This window comes from Fusarium redolens (assembly GCF_020744475.1).
Source record: "Fusarium redolens strain MPI-CAGE-AT-0023 chromosome Unknown BKA55scaffold_7, whole genome shotgun sequence".
Lineage (NCBI taxonomy): Eukaryota > Fungi > Ascomycota > Sordariomycetes > Hypocreales > Nectriaceae > Fusarium > Fusarium redolens.
In genome coordinates this window covers 1,742,003-1,760,549 of record NW_025763670.1, presented here as the reverse complement: position 1 = coordinate 1,760,549, position 18,547 = coordinate 1,742,003, and the positions used below count along the sequence as shown (strand labels likewise).

Genomic DNA, 18,547 nt, shown 5'->3' with positions numbered 1-18,547 from the left:
TATGAAAAGGTGCCACAAATGAGTTGTCACCAGGGTTACCGTGCAACAATTTGCCTGGAGTGTCACAACGGCAATAGAGCCAGTGGTGCTGGCGGGATTGTGCGTAGGGCCATTTGTTGGACGAATTATGTTTAAGCTTGTGCCAACCTCACTAAAGCATCTCAGAGATATGTACCAAACACTTGTAGTCTGATTATGTGCGGTTCGGGTTCGCGCTCTAGCTCACTCACTGAGGGCAGCTGATTCGAATCTGTTGGAGTTCATGAGGGAGGGCTGATCCAGGCTCAAGCCAAGCCAGCCACGCTACTCCACTGCAACACAGTTTCTTTATTCAAAACATGTTTGCTTACGGACGGGATGGCCAATGTTGCGCTAGGGGAGCATTATTGATAATGTAGTCATTTAGACAGGTTTGCTCACTTCAACCAACGGAGCTTGAGTCCTGATTGCCAGTGCCCACCCATCCACATCAACTCATCCCGCACTTTTCACTTGGGTATTTCAACTCCCTTGTCCCAACAACAACGACAACAAGCACTTTTTTTTTACTCTTGCATGTACATTCTGCTACCACGCTTTTCGCTGCAGAAATGGCTCTCTCATTTACGGCATCTTTCTTCATCGGCTGGGCTGTTGGGGTCTGCACGATTTCCCTCGCCATCGCAATCATCGTCCTGGCTTCGAGAGGGACGGCACGTGGAGCCTCTGTCTTCGCCTGGCTAAGCAGCAATCACAACCCCGATGCTGCCGAAACCTCTACCAAACAAACAACTTCAGCTACAAATGTTCCCATTCCTCGACAGGCCACAGTGAACTGGGATGACGACCCGAACCCTATCACATCGCCGCACAGGAAGTTGCACGAGCGTATCGGGGAGATCGTGGGACCCAAAGGAATGAATGAGAATGTTGGGTTCGAGCATTTTATCAAGTTTCTTGCCCTGAAGCTTGTTTACGGCGGCCAAAATCCTGCCATCAAGCCTACCATTATGCCAACCATTGAGAGGTCCAAGTTCGATGATCAAGAACTCATCCGTCTTGCGGGCAACCCCCCGGAAGGTCAGACGTGGTCTGAGTTAATATCAGACCGAGATACCCGATACTACGCCATTTGGGCATTCCTCATCCGACTCCTCTACAAACGAATGCATCCCACTCACAACAAAGTCCTGTGCGGTGATTATAAGCTCTCAGCCACAGGGCATCCCACTCGCGATATTGAAGAATGCCTGTTGCCTCCTGAGGTCTCAAGCTGTTTTCAGCTCATCCCTAATCGCTACGTAGGTGAGAGTGAGTTCACCATCCATAGCAGGGCTGCAGTGGGCTCTACTGACATAATCCCAGCCGAGGACATAGTTTCGGTCTGGAGAGAGGTTCTCTTCATGTTGCTCATGCCTCTATACAAATTGCAATACGTACCTGCGACCGGTTTCCCTGTTGACGGGAAAGACCCGCGGCAGAAGAGAATTGACTCCATGGCCTCTGAAGTCGCCGACGCGCTGAATATGGAGCTCCTTGATGCCTGTGGCCGTTCTGGCGATGTGATCAAAAAAAGGCTGAGCATTCTATTTGGCCTCGCAGCAAACTCGGCGCTCATTTTCTTCGGACAGCCCTCGGAGTGGGAGGCTGACTGGGTCTCAGACCCAGGCCGCCTCGTTGCCCCAAGGATCCGATTCATGTGGAATGGGCAGATCAAATGGACCAGGCCGGCTGCCCTGTATCCTGGCACCCCATGGGCTCCCCTCGCGGTGGATAAACTTGATGAGTAGTCTACCTACCTGGTACCTACGTGTGTATCATGAGCTCCTGTTTTCCTAGGCTCGACGTTTAATTGTTGGATGTTTTGAGGTTCTCTTCTTGTCTGATGCAACCATTTGTGTTTAGTTTAGCATTGAAAGCCAATAAATGAGTCGATTCGTTCTCTTTCCGTTTGCATAGCATAGCAGAATCGCATCGAATATGTTGACGTGTAACAATCACTCCACTAAACCTGGGACAAGAAGCAGGATGACGAGGAGCAGCCATTCACAAGAGCAAAGCGCCGTGCAATCCCGGACTGGACTCCGATCACCAAAGCCCAGCCGCTCGCATAGTTACCTCGGGTAATCCATATAACTGATGGCCAATAGCTAGATGTGACTGTGCTGCAGTCTCTGTTGCCTGCTGAAGACGTGTTGCCCCAAGCAATGCCAATGTTGCGAAAAATACGACTTCCGGTAGGGGCCCGGGCTGACATATCACAGTCACATCCTGGTAAGTTCAGTTTTCCATTGCTTTGGCTTGAAGCTCAGCCGGTATGGCCAAATGACAAAGAAACAGACACCGCCATTAGTATCATGGCTTCATGTGGAAACAGTCCAGACAAAAAAGGAGAAACTATCCCATGTCCATAGTGGAAGCCGCTGTCACGTTATCAGAATGGATATCACCTCTCTACAATGCGTGAGAAACGATGGGTGACAGGATATGGTGATTTCGGCCAGAAATTTAATAAATTGCGGCAAAGCCTACCTTTATTGCTACAGTTATCATCTTCGTCATGAAGCATCTGAGACCTTATTATGTTTGATAAGAATCCATTCTTGTCCTACCATAGCCTTGCTCTGTCTTTGGGTCGCTCGCAGACGTTGCTGGGTGGCAAATTTCCAGGGAATTGCCAGGCAGGCAGCCAAGTGACAGGTCCTAAAAATGGTAGTAAAAACGGTGGTCTATTGATTTTGCTTAGGCTGACGACAATACCTAAGCCCTCAGGCTACGGCAAGTTGCCAGGCGTCACTCTTGACGGCAATTGGACGGCAAGGCGGTAGAGTCATCTCCGGGCTGTTCAGGCTGCAGGGGGTTGGAAGCACATCGTGCATTGTAGATCACTATGTGCCCGGTACCTATAATTTACGGGATTTGCAGCCAAGTGCCAAGTACAATACATTAGAAGATACCCAAGTTAGAATCACCTCCGCTAGTCTAGAAAAGGCTTGATTAAATAACACTGCTCTAACGATAAGTCGATGTTAAATACGAGATGTACTCGGCTGCGTCCAGGGTGCCAAGAGCCTTCTCATAAGCACGGCAGGCTGCCACAAGTTTCTTCCGCTCATTCGCAACCCTCTCAGTTTTCTCTGATGCTGTTTCCTTTTCAGAAAAGCCTTGATAGATGCCTTGAAAGAGTTCTTCTTCCCGTCCTCCTTTGGAACAGGATTTCCATGTTTCTTGGTATGTCCATTGACAGCTTCCTAGGTGTTCTAGTAAGCAGAAATGGTGGCTGGGATGCGCATGATATGGGGTTCGTCAATTGGAAATCGAGGAGTTGATTGTGATTGGAAATTGATGTCTTGGGAAGTGGACATGATGATTGAAGATTGGTGTATGAGTATTTGATTGTGACTGTTTGTCGAATCTTGATTCGAGCTGTTGTGGTGATGAGTGACAAGAGTTGGGATTGCAATGAGTTTAAGTATTGAATTCCGTTTCATTCGAATTAGCTTCAGGCAGTGAACATAATCCAAGCTCAGATGTATTCGTTTACTGTTCAAACAAACGACTACTCGATGTGTGGCAGCACATGCTTTATCCGCCCTTTGGGTTGTTGCTTGCTGTTTGACAAACGCAGTGCAATGGCCCCCGTGTGGCTATTGATGTGGTCGTGAGGATCTCGACATGCCAACCGGCCCCATTTCTAAAAATGACCTCCTTTGTTGCGCGAACTGGGCGCCCCCTTTCGAAAGAGAAGCTTGAGCCAGGACATTCAACTTCGCCCTTTGTTGGCCAGCATCTTCCACCCAAAACGGCATGTCTAATAGCCAAACAAATGCAGCGTCAATGGATTTTCTTCCAGCCTAGCGTATACCAAGACGCCTTCGCCATTCTCCGAGGTGGTGGTCAGTCATTATCATCATCATCACCTACCTTTGAAAAGCTTGAACAGTAAGCTTGGATTTGGGAGATAAACAACACAAAGAATTTCCCGTTGAGGCCTCCGGGTCTGTTCATCCACATGTAGCAGGTCGATCATGCAAGGGGCAGTCCAGAAATAGCTACGCCGCATTATCATGAATCCAGTTTCCTTTCCCACCATGGACCGGAAGATAAATTCTTGGCGCCATGCAAATGATGAGAACACTACTTCCAGAGACTGTTTGGCCGAATGGTAACGATGTTCCTTTTCATAGCTTCTGGTTATCAGATTTAGCAAGCCCCCGCATCCAGTATGTCACATGATCTTACTACTGTGCGCAAACATCAGTCTTTGAAAGGCAGACAAGCCACTTAACACCACGCCCAATCTTCGAATTCGATGACTTTACTCAACAAATGATACTCTACCAGCCAATTCAGGTAAACCTCGTTGTGGCTTCGCGCTGTAATGACAGCTCTTTGCGACGGAAATAATATCAATCAAGTCTGGGCAACGTGGCGGAGTGGTTATCGCGACAGCCTCGAAGTATCGTAAGCTGTTTCCTTCGGGAGCGCAGGTTCGAATCCTGCCGTTGTCGATGTTTTTTTGATCTTTTGGCAGATATCGTCTTTGTATCTCTGGTGTTATAGATGAACCCATACATTTTGCGAGAAAGGAGCCTTATATAGGCTAGAGTGCTCAGAGAATTAGAGATTCATTAGTTATTAATTATAATAAACTTAAAGAAAGTATATATCTTGTGTCTTATTATATACTTGCTTATTTAAAATAGGATTCAATGTCTTGCTGGTAATACTGGTAGAGTTCCATGGATATCCGGGACGAATGCATTTAATTGTTAAGTAACTGGCTAATTGTAATAACTCAGTCAGCAGCAACCAAGACTACACTCACCCCGATACGAGTCAACTGATGTTCAGTTCACCAACAAGAGCCACAACAGAAGCGAACCCAGCATCAGTAGTCGGCCTAATTGAAAGCATACCAGCGCCGAGATCCCACTCAGCAACATGAGCATTCTCCTCAGTGGCCTTATCCGGGCTGCCATCCGGCGTAGCAGGAATACCAAATACCCTGACAGAACCACCAGAAGACTTGGCTTCATCGAACAAATTGTCGATCTGTCCCGCAACCTTGTTATCTCGGATGGAGACTTTGAAACCGAGGTTCCTCACGACGACGAGATAGTCTGGGAAGGCAAGGTTGCGGGACTCTTCAGAGGCATTGTTTGATAACTGATAGCGCCGTCCTGGACTGGGAACATTCCTAGAATGGTGTTAGTATATGGGAGTCTTCCCGATTAATTAGAACTTACCAATCGCCAGCTGGAACACAGATAGTTTGAATTTCATCATACGAGAATTGCACGTCGAGGTTAGTATCGGTGTCCATAGAACCGAAAGACACAGACTTCTCGTTGGTGCTTCCTTTACCAGTAGAGAAAGACAACCAAGGCCCGTAAGAGAATCCGTCGGTGGCGGCATGACCAAAGTCAGATTCGTTTACCTCTCTACCATCAGCAACGTTGATCTGAGTAGAAGAGTCACCATCTCCAACGCCGTTCATCCAATGTTCAACTTGCGCAGTGTACTGAAGAGACATCCATTCAGGGACATATGTGATGGCGTGTGGTGTTCTGTCTCTCTCGAGGAGTTCACGGGTGATGTCAGCTGAGGCGTGACAAGCAGGCATCGTGATGCTATCAAGGTTAGGAAGTGGTCAAATGCTTCGGAAGATGATATCTCACCCTGGGACTGACTGCCCACCAATCAAGGCTTTGACAATTCGCGTGAAATCCCTGGCTAGCGAACTAGCAACTGGTCCGCCTGTGTTGAGGAGGATCGCCTGATAGTCTGCGGCTGCGGCCTCGACCTTTTGCTTAGCTGCCGAGTATGCGGGAGCATGCGATGGCCACCATTGAGAAAAGTCTTGTTCACCGGTGAGGCCGTAGCCTTCTTCTTTTTCAAAATTCTCTAGGGCACGATCTCTCTCGCGCAAGGCCTGGTCAAGTGCACTTGTCAAGGTTCGGCCTATCATTGTTACACGAACTTGGTCGCCCTCGCCCTGTGACTTGTTAGAGGAGAAATCACTTGCATGCATTTCACGTACAATCTTGACTGCCATCAAATATCTAGTCTTGGTTAGTTACATGCGTACTGCATGGTGGCGATGTACTTACTCGAGCAAACATTGAGTGTAAGTTTTGTGATGAGCTGGATCATAGAAAAGATCATTAGTTTGTAAGAAATTGTTGATGATGTTGTTGATTCCATAGTTCGTATAGGCTGGGTCGATATCTTGTGACGCGACTGGTGCCTTTTGCGCATGCTTGGTGAAAAACAAAGCAGGCTTATGTCCAGGTAGACCACCGACAGCATTCTGCACTGCCTTGCAGTATGCCAGCCACAGATACTTGTCAACTTCGTTAAGAGCCATTTTCGCAGTAGATATTCGAAAAACCGTGGAACGCAAAATAAGATGGAGAGACCCAGGAACAGCGGCAGAGCGCGAGATGGAGACCCGGCTTTAAAAGGAATCTGAGCAAGCCATGTCTCTCCCATGTATAATGTATCGGCTTTCACTAGTTCTAGGCCCAAGGTGATCTGAGGTGTGCAGATGCGCTAGTCTCGTAGCTCCAAACTTTATCAGGCACCACCGAGTTGGGCCTCGCTTTGTATCAATAGATCTGTATTCTGGGGACTCGGCTATAGATCCGGTGCAGATGGTGCGGGGATTTCGAGGCATGGCTTCATAATCCACCGTGAATAGTTCATCCGCTTTACTGAGAACCGTCTAGTCAAGTCCGCGAATGCGTTTTTAATTTGCCATCTTCTCTAACCGAAGTGTCTCAGAAGGGTCCAAGCCTCGTGGGAGGGGATCATGCACAGCTGACAGTATCCCTTGCCTCGTCGCAAATTAGCATAAGTGATAATGTCCGGGGTCCGATAAACAAATGTTACCCCAAGGCCAAGAAGCCACCATTCCATAGTTGGGCATTTTTTGGTCGTTCCCTCGCGTAACCGGCAACACAATTGGTGGCTTGCGATAAGTTACTCGGAGAACACAAATCCCATTTGCGGATTGTGAACGCAAGGCTGGGGCTATGCGACGAGGGAAAAAAAGTCTTCTGGAATGCTTCGGCTGGTCACCGGGAAAGCCAATAATACAGTGAGATACAGGCTGTTGGTTAGCAGCAAGGTTGTTGGTGATGGTGATACACAAAAGATGGTGTTGCCGCTCGTATTGCTACCCCTGCATCTCAACATCCAATCGACGATTAATCCCTCAAAAATACGCTTGGACATTCAACATAAAATGCATAAAAATACTACCCTAGTCTTATGTATGTACCAATGTCATGGCGGACCGGCACGCTGGGTCAACTCAAGCGCCACAACACGTTCTCGGCCAGACCATGGCTAGATGAGCCAACAGCTCGGATAAGGCCCAACAAGCGGGTAATGACAGACTAGAATGCGGCTCATTCGTGACTTTGGACTAGAACTGAAGCGGTACGTGATGGAAGGATCGTCTGTAGGAGGTAGTCGAAGAAGCCGCATCTGGAAAGTTCTAGTGTAGTAATCAATAAATGGTATTTCAATATGGCGTTATTTTCTAGCGGGATGTTGCACAAAGGGATTATTCTGGAACAAAGATGATGTTTCAAATCTGGCGGTTGCAAAAACTTTAAGTGTATGCGGGATAACCATGTTTGATTTGTCCCGGGCTCTATTGCGCATGTAAGACCCCAGTGAAAGTCAACTAAATTGAGCTTGTGGTAACCCTATCTACTATCTCAAAATCTCGGCATTGTTATGTCGCAGCGAGGTAAGGCGCGCGATGCAAGCATCAGCCATCAGGGCTATCAACTCAAAAGTTACGTCGCAGCGTTGTAATTGAAGTCAGTAATAGGGAGGTGAGGGGAGGAATAAACATGAATGAACAGCACATGGGTCGCGCATCTTCGGCTCCAGTTCAAAGCTACCCTAAAGGATAATCATTTCACAGGAGCTTCAGAGGTCCATCTCTCTGGACCTTCACCTTCCTTTGTCATCACACTTTCTTGGCATACAAGTGTTAAGAAAGTGGCCCTGTCTACACCTAAATCCTTAACAAGTGCACAACAAACATTCCAATCTGCGCTTTGCGCAGTCGCAAACCGCGGCGATGGCCTCGTCTACGACGATCCCGCCCGCTGCCTTGGATCCCTTCGATCTGGGGATCCACACTCCCGTCAACCTGAACCGGGGAGCCCGTGCAGCCCTCTTGCAGAACAGTCCGGCAGCCGTCAACGGCACCATTGGTGTTTCACCCGGTCCCAGGCGGATGGCTCAGACACCATCCTCACCACTCAACCCCGCCACCATCGCCGCAGTTACGGAAGGAGCTGAGCGTGCCAGTCCCGCATCCATTTTTGAACAACGACCGATCTCTATCGTTGAATCAGCCAACGATCTCGCGCGAGAATACGTGGAAGAGTACAACATCAAGCTGGGGGTTTTCCAGGCCTTTTGTGCCAAATTTGAAGAAGCGGCCCAGCAATTCGTCACCGGACCGCAACGACGTTTCGCTCAGCAATTTGCCGATGATTTCCTCGGCTTTTGGAAACGAGAGCTCTCCTGCTCCGGACCTGCGACCCCAAAGCCTACATACAGCAGCGTCGCTGCTGCCGCGCCTCCCACTGACCATGACCGTCTGACCCACAGACAACAACAACAACATGGACGCCGACAAACAGATCCACCTCATCGCCAAGGGCAACAGACGACTATCGCCCCACCCCGACAAGACCTCCGTGTCTTCATCCGTCTAGAAGCCGGAGCTCCGGCCAGGGCCCACAGTAGCTATGCCATCCGGACTCTGATCCGGGAAAAACTCGGCGCCGTCTCGGACAAAATTCGACAGGTGTTCCCGGTCAGATCGGGATGGGCCGTCCTGGCCGCCGACTCTGTCACACGCGACTTTCTGGTAGATAAACAAGCTGAGTGGGCCGCTGAACTGGGAGCTACAGCAGTAGAAACGAACAAGGAATGGTTCACCTATGTGGTCTCAGACGTTCCCGCAAGGCTGACTGACTTTTACGGTAATGAGGTGGATAGTGACAGCGTCGTTAGCGACGAGATAGAAGTCCAGACTGGGATCAAGCCCATTGATGTACGTACCGGAAGACAATTCTCGGATAACCCCTTGACCAAGGCCCTGCTCGTGTCCTTTCTGAAGCCCACAAAGAGATTCTGGTCTCTTTTCGGCAGCAGCGCAGCCAGGCTTGTTGACAAAACCGACCGACCCAGACAGTGTGAGACGTGCTGGGGCTACCACTTTGCCCGCAACTGTCACAGACAGCCAGTTTGCCGACGCTGTGGTGAGACTGGCCATCTTGTAGACGATTGCATCGCACGAGAACAGTGCATCAACTGCTTAGGCCCCCACCAGGCCAACTTCCGTAGGTGCCCAGCTCGGCCAAAGACAGTGCACGGCGTGCTCCGCCGACTCACTAAAGAGCAACGAAAGCATGTCCGGACCGTAGGTGCGGAGACATACCGACAACGACATCGAGAACGGCATCTGGAATCGCATCAGGAAACGCAGCAGGGCATGGCTGAGCGACGAAGCGTGGATGTCACATCACAAGAACAGCCTAACCATCGTGCTCCCAGCCCAGCTGTATCAGGAGCACCCTCGTGCATCATGGTGGCCACGACCCCTCATGCTGGCTATGAAGCAGAGGAAGAACCCGAACAGCCCAGACCAGGCTCACCGCGAAAGCGCCGAATCGTACTCATCACTCGTCCTCATGACCGGGAATAGATATTCTCAAACACGAAAGAACGACAGGAAGCCGCTCAAGATCTTCCAGGCCAACGTCGGCAAGATCCCTCCGGCCCACGACTGCGCCCTGGCGCTGGCCGACTCGGAACGATATGACATTGTGCTCTTGCAAGAGCCGTGGACGGCTCACACAGAGACCCGCTGTCTAACCAAGACTCACCCTGCATACGACACATTCACGCCGGTCGACATGTGGAATAGCAACGATACTCGGCCTAGAGTGATGACATATGTCCGGCGAGACCCCAGACTCCTTGCCGACCAAATTCGGCCCTTCCAGACCCGAGACATTCTCTGGCTCGCGATCAACGGCATGACCATAGTCAACTTCTATCGTCAGAACGACGAGAGGGACGCCCTAGACACGCTATTTCAATGGTCTGTCCCGGAACGTTGCCTCGTAGCTGGCGATTTCAATGCCAGACATCGTAGCTGGCAAACAGGCCAAACTACGAACCGGGGGCAAGAGATAGCAGGATGGGTGTCTGAGAATGACCTCAGCCTTCTCAACACTTTAGATATCCCAACAAACCCGTACGGCAACACAATCGATCTTGCCTTTACTAACCTACCACTTGCTGAAGCTATCGTCGAGGACCATCTCGCCACCAGCTCTGACCACTTCACGCTCAGCCTGACCTTCCCAGACGTCAGATCGACTCCGGTGCAGCCAGGCAAGATTCGAGTGACGACGGAAGACGAGCTTAAACGATTCGTCGAGATCGTAGAGCTTGGCGCTACAGGAATCCCCCTCACAGATTCGACCCCGAGGAGCTGGACGAGCTTGCGTCTTCACTCGTGAGTCTACTAACATCAGCAGCAAAAGCGTCTGGGAGGCCCGCGCGGAAAGGCGGACGCCCGGCTCCCTGGTGGACGGAGGAGTGCGCCGACGCCGCGGCTGCTTTTCGAGCCATCAGAAGAAGCTACCCACTCGGCTTCAACCAGGACGTTCAGATCGCCAAAAGAGGCTTTCATCGTGTGGTCCGTCGGGCCAAGAGGCGCTATTGGCGTAACCTCATCGATGGCTTCTCCAGCAGTAGCGACGTTTTCAAAGCTGTCCGGTGGCTAAAGTCCCCAGGAGCCTTCCAGCCGCCACCTCTACAGGTCGATAACGTCGTGTACGAAAGCCAGATGGATAAAGCCAACGCACTCCGACAGGCCACGCTTGAACGAAGAACTGCGGAGGACGACATCGCAAACGCATGGACGCCAGTATTCCCACCTAGATCGATCCCATTCTCTCCCGAAATCTCTCTGGAGGAGGCGCAATATGCGACTTGTCACACAGGCAATACATCCCCAGGGTCAGACAACATCACAGTCAAACTTCTTGAAGCAGTATGGCATACCATCGGTACACACGTCCGGCGTCTCTTCGAAAGATGCCTTACCATAGGCCATCATCCAAAACCATTCAAGGAGGCGGAGGTGGTCATGATCGCGAAACCGGGACGGAGAGACCTTACCGAACCACGAGCATGGCGACCCATCTCACTGCTCTCCTGTCTTGGTAAGGGACTAGAACGACTGATCGCGCGCCGCCTAGCCTGGGCAGCCGTTCACTACAGCGTCCTTCATCCGCAGCAAGCTGGGGCGCTCCCCAAGAGGTCGGCAACAGACTTGGTAACTGCTCTGGTCCATGATATTGAAGAAGCGTTTGCACGCAAGAAGGTGGCGACTCTAGTCACAATGGACGTCCAAGGTGCTTTCGACACCGTCATGCGCAACAGGCTCGTCCTGCGTCTTCGTGAGCAAGGCTGGCCTAATCATCTGGCTCGCTGGGCCGGCTCCTTCATGGGCGGCCGGTCGGCGCGTGTCAGGTACCAAGACACAGTCACGCCCTCTTCTCCCCTTCAGTGCGGCCTCCCTCAGGGGTCGCCGGTATCGCCAATCCTCTTTCTGCTCTACACTGAGCCAATCTATCGATTAGGGAACCCTCAGGGTCGCTTCGGCTATGCAGACGACACGGCCATCCTGTCCATAGGCGACACAGTAGACGAGACTTCTGCCATGGCATCTAGTTCCATCGCCGAGATGGTGCGATGGGGCGCGGAGAATGGCGTGTCCTTCGACACGAAGAAGACCGAAGTCATGCATTTCTCCCGCAGCAAACTCAGGACTGCGCCGGCAGTGCGCCACGGCGATGTCGAGAAATACCCTGAACCAGCTCTACGCTGGCTTGGTATCTGGTTGGATAGCAGACTATCTTTTCGACTTCATGTCGAAAAGTGGGCGGCCAAAGCAAAGGCAGTGGCTTATCATTTGCGGGGGCTCACCAACACGGTACACGGCCCTCTACCGAGCGCCGTGCGAGGCGCCGTCAGAGCATGTGTCGAGCCAGTGCTGCTCCACGGCTCAGAGGCGTGGTACCCGGGCAAGACCAGGCCGCGGTGGACCCATCCTACGAAAGATCTACCATCGAGTAACCAGCATCTCGTGCAAATAATGACAAAAGCCATGAAACAGGCTATGAAGGCCATTCTTCCCGTCTGGAAGACGACACCCATCACCGTCCTCCACAGAGAAAGCGGGATACCACCAGTCGATCAATTGCTTGACGCGAGGCGACTTAGGTTCTCCGCACGACTCAAATCGCTGGATGAGGCTCATCCTCTGGCGATCCGAACGCGCCCGCCCCGACAGCCTACTTACCACGACCTCATCAAACGAAGATATCAAATACAGGCAGAGAGCAGCTTCAGGACGCGCCTTCGACGTGCAAACGAACTCTTTGCACCCTGCACGCGGCCGAAACTCGTCTATCGATGCTTCCATCAAGAACAGTTGCCCCCACTGCAGACAGCGTCTAAAGAGAAATCGGCTGACGCCTTTTCCCGCTGGGTCGAGTCTCTCGACCCGCTCACCTTGGTCGTATACTCGGATGGCTCTCTTTCCTCAGAAGGGGCTGCCAGCTATGGCTTCACCATCCATCAGAACAATATCCCCATCTTTGACGGATCAGGTCGCCTCGGACCTGCTGAGGTTTTCGATGCTGAAGCTACCGGGGCTTTAGAGGGCCTGAAGGCTGCTCTAAACCTGCGAGAATTAGCAACACAGAATATATTCATCTGCCTAGATAACCTGGCAGCCGCCACGTGTCTACGAGGCACTCCTTCTGAATCCTCTCAAAACGTCTTTCTCGAGTTCCAAGCTCTGACGACATCGCATGGAGCCATCCAAGTTCGCTGGGTGCCAGGGCACTCCAACATCCCTGGCAACGAACAGGCCGACAAGCTGGCAAAGGCAGCGTCATCGCTCCCCGAGCCCGAAGGCGCTCAACCGACGCTGGCTTACCTACGAAGAATCGCAAGACAGAAGCCGAAAGAAGCGTTCCAGGCGTGGTGGTCCACCTCCGCTCCTGAGCAGTACAAAAGACTCAATCTCAAGGCGACTACAGGCTGTCCGCCGGAGCTGTCGCTCCCGCGTGCAGCCTTGCACCATCTGCTGGCAGCAAGGTCGCTTCATGGGGACTTCGCCGCATATCACGAGAGATTCGACCATAGTGATGCACGCCTGGTCTGCTCATGCAACCGACGCAAAGCACCGGACCACATCTTCTACTGCAGAAAGGTACCGCCGCGTCATCGGATGAGGTTGGCACCCTCACCGAATGCAGCAGTCAACCTGGCAACAGGAAGAGACTTCACCAAGTTCACCGAACTGTCTAAAGCCAGCGTTTTCTTTGGAAAGATCTGTCCTCGTTATTAGACGAGCACGACCCGGGACGCACTCGCATCCTTCCTCCCCTCTTTTACCCTTATACATTTCCTTTTTCTTACCTTTCTCTCTTACCTGTTCTCGGCCAGATGAAGGGCGCTAGCACGCCCTCTATCTGATCGTGACCACTTGAAGGCAGCCCTGAGGCTACCGCGCCCAGAGGCTCACGATCGCCTAACAACGGGCTTACCTTGCGGCTGTCGTTCATCAGCCGCGCCTGATCATCCCGCTGACGGGTAACAGGCTAGATAAGATGCGCCATTTGTGCCGTTGATATGCTGGATAGTGTGAGGTCTATCGACGCGTCTGCAGAATTGGAATTCGAGAGGAAGTCATAGTATTCTGTAATTAGTGTGTAGATAGGTCCCAATTTCTCTAGCTCAGCACGTCCTGTGCTCCATTAGGAGACTTTCGGGGCCTACGGCCCCCCGGACGAAAAATATACATAACATAACATAACATAGCTTCAGAGGTCTGGAATATATATTGTATTCTCCACAGTATAACTGGCAACTACCCTAAACTCAAGGTGTCGTTGATAGGTTGTACCCGTAAATATTTTGTTTCCCGTGTGAAGCTTTTCCGACTGACATGTTCTAGGGTGCCCAGCTGATAGGAAATGCTATATATGTGAGGGGAGGAAAACCTGAAAGAGAGTCGGGGGCTCTGGGTTCGTGGAAAATCAACGACTCCTGTATCACATCATAAGAACTTATAGAGGGTATGTGGATTGTCCTGGTGTCAGCGCAATCGAGAGGACTCTGCTTTCAACTACAAGATATCTATCTCAAAGGTCGCATATATCTTATCAATGTTAGTCCCATGAACTAACCAAATGGCAAGAGTAGGTAAAATAATAGTCTATGATGCGAGGCGTATGATGGCTATATTTTCTTGGGTCGTCTGGCGATAGGTGAGGAAAGCGATGTGGAGAACTATGGAAAACGTTGTTGACTTTGTTCTTGGCTACCTTGATGAAGTGTCGAGGAGGGCATAAATGCAAGAAGAACTTGAGTTTGGAGATGGATATATCAAGCTGTTAAAATCTGTCCCTTTCTATCTACTTGCATTAGTCTTGGAATGTGCAGCATCGGTCTAGAAAACCACTACGTCAACTTTAGTATAAGCTTGAAAACACCCTTCAAACCTCCAACCAATGAGAAAATCCGATTTCAAATACGAAGTATGCATACGTATCCCTATCTTGATTTTAAGATTCCATCGTGAAGATCTCTCGCGATGTGGGCTCCCACCTCCCGATGAAACCCCCCACAAGACCGCGTGTCTCCCATGACCCGCGCGTTCACGAGCCAATCGTCGTCATCTCTTTTCCCTGACTCGGTTTACATTCTCCGCTATAGGCTGGCCCTAAACTAGACCTCGGCAGTGCTTTTTAGGTGCCGTCTATGCTTCATTCTTAGCTTGGCAGCTTTATTCGGAGAAATTGACGGTTTGGTTACTTCTGTAACATTAACGCGTCACGACGTGTCCATGCGCCTCTCAACAATGCGAATATGCAGGCTCAGTGCCACTCGGTATGTGGGTTGTTGCTGAGGTCAAGAGGCGGTGGAATGTGACCGTTATGATGGATATAAAGAATGAGTTTCTGCAGTTGACTTAGAATCTCGATAACCTCATCACTCGCATCAGCCTCTTCCAGATCGTTCATTAACCAGTATCCACTATCATTGAAATCATCACCATGCCTTCTATCAAAAGCCTCCTCACCAGCTTTGCCGTCGCGGCTAGTATCGCCTCAGCCCATCCAGGACATGACATTGCTCACGAAGCCGCTGAACGTCGCGAGTTTCTCAACTCCGTCAAGCGATCCTCCCTCGCCCACTGCGCTCCCAAGCTTCGAGCTCGTGGTGTTGAAGCTCGCAACATCGCCCGTCGTTCGGCACAGGTTAACAAGGCTCGCCAGAAGCGAAGCTTGAAGAAGCGCGATGCTGATACCGTCTTGAACACTTCTCACAACAAGACTGATCAAGGGTTCAGCCCTTGCACCGCCCCTTCGGTCCTGTTTGCCAGCATCAACTCTTGTGTTTTGACTCCTGAAGTCACTCAGGGTCCTTACTGTAAGAATTCCGGTTGTGTGTTTTAGGGGTTTTTGGTTAACATAATCCAGACGTCGCCGGCGAATACGTTCGTGAGAACATCATCGAAGACCAAGAGGGTCTCAACATTGTCCTCGACTACCAGGTTATCGACGTCGAAACCTGCGATCCTGTCCCCAATGTCTACCTCGAGATGTGGCATTGCAACTCCACTGGCGTGTACTCTGGTGTCGTTGCCAATGGCAATGGTGATAGCTCTGATGAGGCCAACATTGACAAGACTTGGCTTCGAGGCATCCAGAAGACCGACTCTGATGGTGTTGCCCAGTTCGAGTCTATCTTCCCTGGTCACTACACCAGCCGTGCTACTCATATCCACGTCATGGTCCATGCCAACGCGACTCTCCTCGCCAACCATACTCTCGGCCGAGATAACTATGCCAGCCACGTTGGACAAGCCTTCTTCGACCAAGACCTCATCGCTCAAGTCGAAACCCTCGAGCCTTATGCTTCCAACACCCAGGAACTCACTCTCAACGAAGACGATGGTATTCTGAGCGAAGAGACCAAGACTGATGGTGTCGATCCTTTCATGGAGTACACTCTTCTCGGCGACAGCATCAGCGACGGTCTTTTCGCCTGGCTCGCTTTCGGCATCAACTCTACCCAGTCCAGCTCTGTGTCTCCTGCTGTTTACTACTACAAGGAGGGAGGTGTTGCCAACGAGAACTCAGGTGGCGGTAACGGCGGATCTCCTCCTTCTGGTGCTGCTCCTGGAGGTACACCTCCGGCCAAGATTGACGAGTAAGACAATCCTACGGTGAATTAAATGCGGGATATGACCGGATCTGCGGGTGTGGATACTACTGGATTACCGATCTACCCGGCTTTGCCGACGACGTGAGGTGATGGGAGATGTTGTGATGAGTCTGGGCAAGCGATTTGCGATTTGTTGGAGAAGTGTCTGCTTGGTCTGGAACTAAGTTCATTTGTTTATATAGGATTTCTGAATAACTGTTTATAGCTTCACTATAGAAAGAAAACGTTTTTGTTGATCAAGCTTCACACCACTTATACTATCAGATAAATGGATGATGGGAACAGGTCTAGGATACTATTTGGGATAAAAGGAAAGTGACCTCTAATAGATCTTCAAGTGTGAACCATCTAGATCCAGAAGGCCAAGACGAGACCACCAAGAATACTCAGTATCCACGTCGCTGCCTCTGACTTCTTGAATTGAGCTTTCGTATATCCAAATCCCAAATCAAACACCAAGTGCCGAATACCATTAATAAAATGATACGTAAACGGAAACCCGAGTAATCCAAACTTGATTGCGGCCTTGGCAGCGAAAGGCAATGCGCCGAAAGTCGACACCAAAGCAGCTGAGTCAAATCCCATTCCAAGATAAGGAGCCACAGCGTGGGCGCTTAGAGTCAGGTAAGCTGTACCACCTACAGAAATACCTGTTATTCGAGTCCATGCTGATGCACTGAACCAGACTTGTCCGATCTTGTAGATTGTGAGGTTTGGGGTGACGGGGCGGCTGAGACGTTGTTTGACGAGGATGTCGTGGCCTTCCTTTTGGTTCATGTGAACAATTGCTGGACGTTCTCTGGAAGGAAATTAGAAAGACGATTGAGAGACAGATTGGAGGTGTTGTGAAGATGAGAACTCACCGTGCTTGCTGAGACAACAGATGGGTCAAGGCCAATTTCGGAACATTCTGGTTGAAGAAGACCCGAGGTCGTCCAGCGCCTATTTAGAAGCGTCAGTGTGGTTATTGTGATGATATTGGTAAAGTTATATTCCTACCTTGCACGACACCGAGGCCAATCCGTTGTACGCTCATCTTGATTAACCGCTGACAATGAATGACAAACCCAATGCTTTTAGACGAGTCGATTATGCATTGAATGAAAGGCTGAGAATCAAGATCTGATCTATCAAAACACAAGTCTCCTTTGTATACCCACGTGATTCTTGCTTTTCGCGTCTTCGACTTCTTCCGACATCAGCCTGCCCAGAACATCGGTGTTCGTTATGCGACCTGCCGGATGTAAGATGCCGGAGGAAGAACACCGATCACGCCAGGTTTCAGCTCAGATCATTATTATTGAAACATTCCATCTCTCTTAAACAACTGCCATTAGATTAAAAACTCGTCGAACTTTAATATTATATCAATCGGTACAGATTGCCGATCAAACCGACAGGTTGTAGACGCCCAGAGGCCCCAGACTCACAGTAGTATAAATCTAGGGCTCTAACCGCAAGTAATGAAAGTATTGCAATAGCTTTGGGATAATTCAGAGTAGAATTAGCAGGCTCTTTAGCTAGATATTCTTGAATATTAGTGTTTCGAGTCTTGCAATACCCTGAGGCCAGTATACTTAGATACCATCATAGAGACTATGAGAGGGAAAGAATCGCTTATGCACGAATCTCAAAACATAATCTCATGGCCACAAACAATGAACTCAATGCGCCAACGTGCCTTCCATCGTACCAGTCTCAGAAATGAACACCTCGACCAACGGACTGTGGATTTCCGCGGTAACAGTCTACACTTCCACAACACATCTTCCTCTCTCTCAAAATACATGAGTCACATTTTTCATATACACAAGTGGCACGAATTAAGGACCAGGAGCGGTCAGACTTAATGCAGCTCTTGCCAGCCTTCTTCTACGGGACTTGGTATGATACGTGCTTCCACGCTCTAAAGAAGCTAGCGATGATTGATTCTGGACTGGCAAAAAGACATCGACAACGGCAGGATTCGAACCTGCGCTCCCGAAGGAAACAGCTTACGGCAATTCGAGGCTGTCGCGTTAACCACTCCGCCACGTTGCCTAGAGATATTGGATATTCATGAGGTTCGAATCCTGGAATATTCATCCCAAGCTTGGAGTTTTGGCAACACTATCAATGGCCGGCCAGTAACACGACCATAGCTCAATCCAGTAGCTTCCGTCATCAATAAAGAGAGCAATTTATCAACACATCACATTTTCTTGAAGATTCC

The 18,547-nt window shown here is 50.3% G+C and overlaps 4 protein-coding genes and 2 non-coding genes across 6 annotated transcripts; 3 read left to right on the top strand and 3 right to left on the bottom strand.

Annotated features, from left to right (window-relative positions):
- Positions 1–514: 514 nt before the first annotated feature.
- BKA55DRAFT_614052 (uncharacterized protein) lies at positions 515–1,733 on the top strand (the record flags this gene model as incomplete). Its single annotated transcript, XM_046196690.1, has 3 exons — positions 515–1,066; positions 1,188–1,280; positions 1,370–1,733. Coding segments are annotated over exons 1-3 (933 nt in total), but the record flags the coding sequence as incomplete, so codon positions are not given.
- A 2,668-nt stretch (positions 1,734–4,401) lies between these two features.
- BKA55DRAFT_t166 lies at positions 4,402–4,490 on the top strand. Its single transcript has one exon. It is a non-coding gene; the product is annotated as a tRNA-Ser (tRNA).
- Positions 4,491–4,818: 328 nt separating this feature from the next.
- Positions 4,819–6,349, bottom strand: BKA55DRAFT_511178 (uncharacterized protein; the record flags this gene model as incomplete). Its single annotated transcript, XM_046187679.1, has 5 exons — positions 4,819–5,179; positions 5,229–5,612; positions 5,661–5,977; positions 6,023–6,044; positions 6,093–6,349. The coding sequence occupies 5 exons, from the start codon at positions 6,347–6,349 to the stop codon at positions 4,819–4,821; spliced, it is 1,341 nt and encodes a 446-aa protein (XP_046050310.1).
- An 8,812-nt stretch (positions 6,350–15,161) lies between these two features.
- Positions 15,162–16,324, top strand: BKA55DRAFT_538910 (Intradiol ring-cleavage dioxygenase; the record flags this gene model as incomplete). The annotated part of the gene is made up of 2 exons (XM_046190079.1): positions 15,162–15,537; positions 15,588–16,324. 2 exons carry the CDS (start codon positions 15,162–15,164, stop codon positions 16,322–16,324), a joined length of 1,113 nt encoding a protein of 370 aa, XP_046050309.1.
- A 359-nt stretch (positions 16,325–16,683) lies between these two features.
- On the bottom strand, positions 16,684–17,532 carry BKA55DRAFT_642936 (uncharacterized protein; the record flags this gene model as incomplete). Its single annotated transcript, XM_046197164.1, has 3 exons — positions 17,335–17,532; positions 17,199–17,277; positions 16,684–17,134 (listed from the first exon to the last, which is right to left on the bottom strand). Exons 1-3 carry the CDS (start codon positions 17,369–17,371, stop codon positions 16,684–16,686), a joined length of 567 nt encoding a protein of 188 aa, XP_046050308.1. The 5' UTR covers positions 17,372–17,532.
- A 754-nt stretch (positions 17,533–18,286) lies between these two features.
- BKA55DRAFT_t156 lies at positions 18,287–18,375 on the bottom strand. Its single transcript has one exon. It is a non-coding gene; the product is annotated as a tRNA-Ser (tRNA).
- Positions 18,376–18,547: the final 172 nt, after the last annotated feature.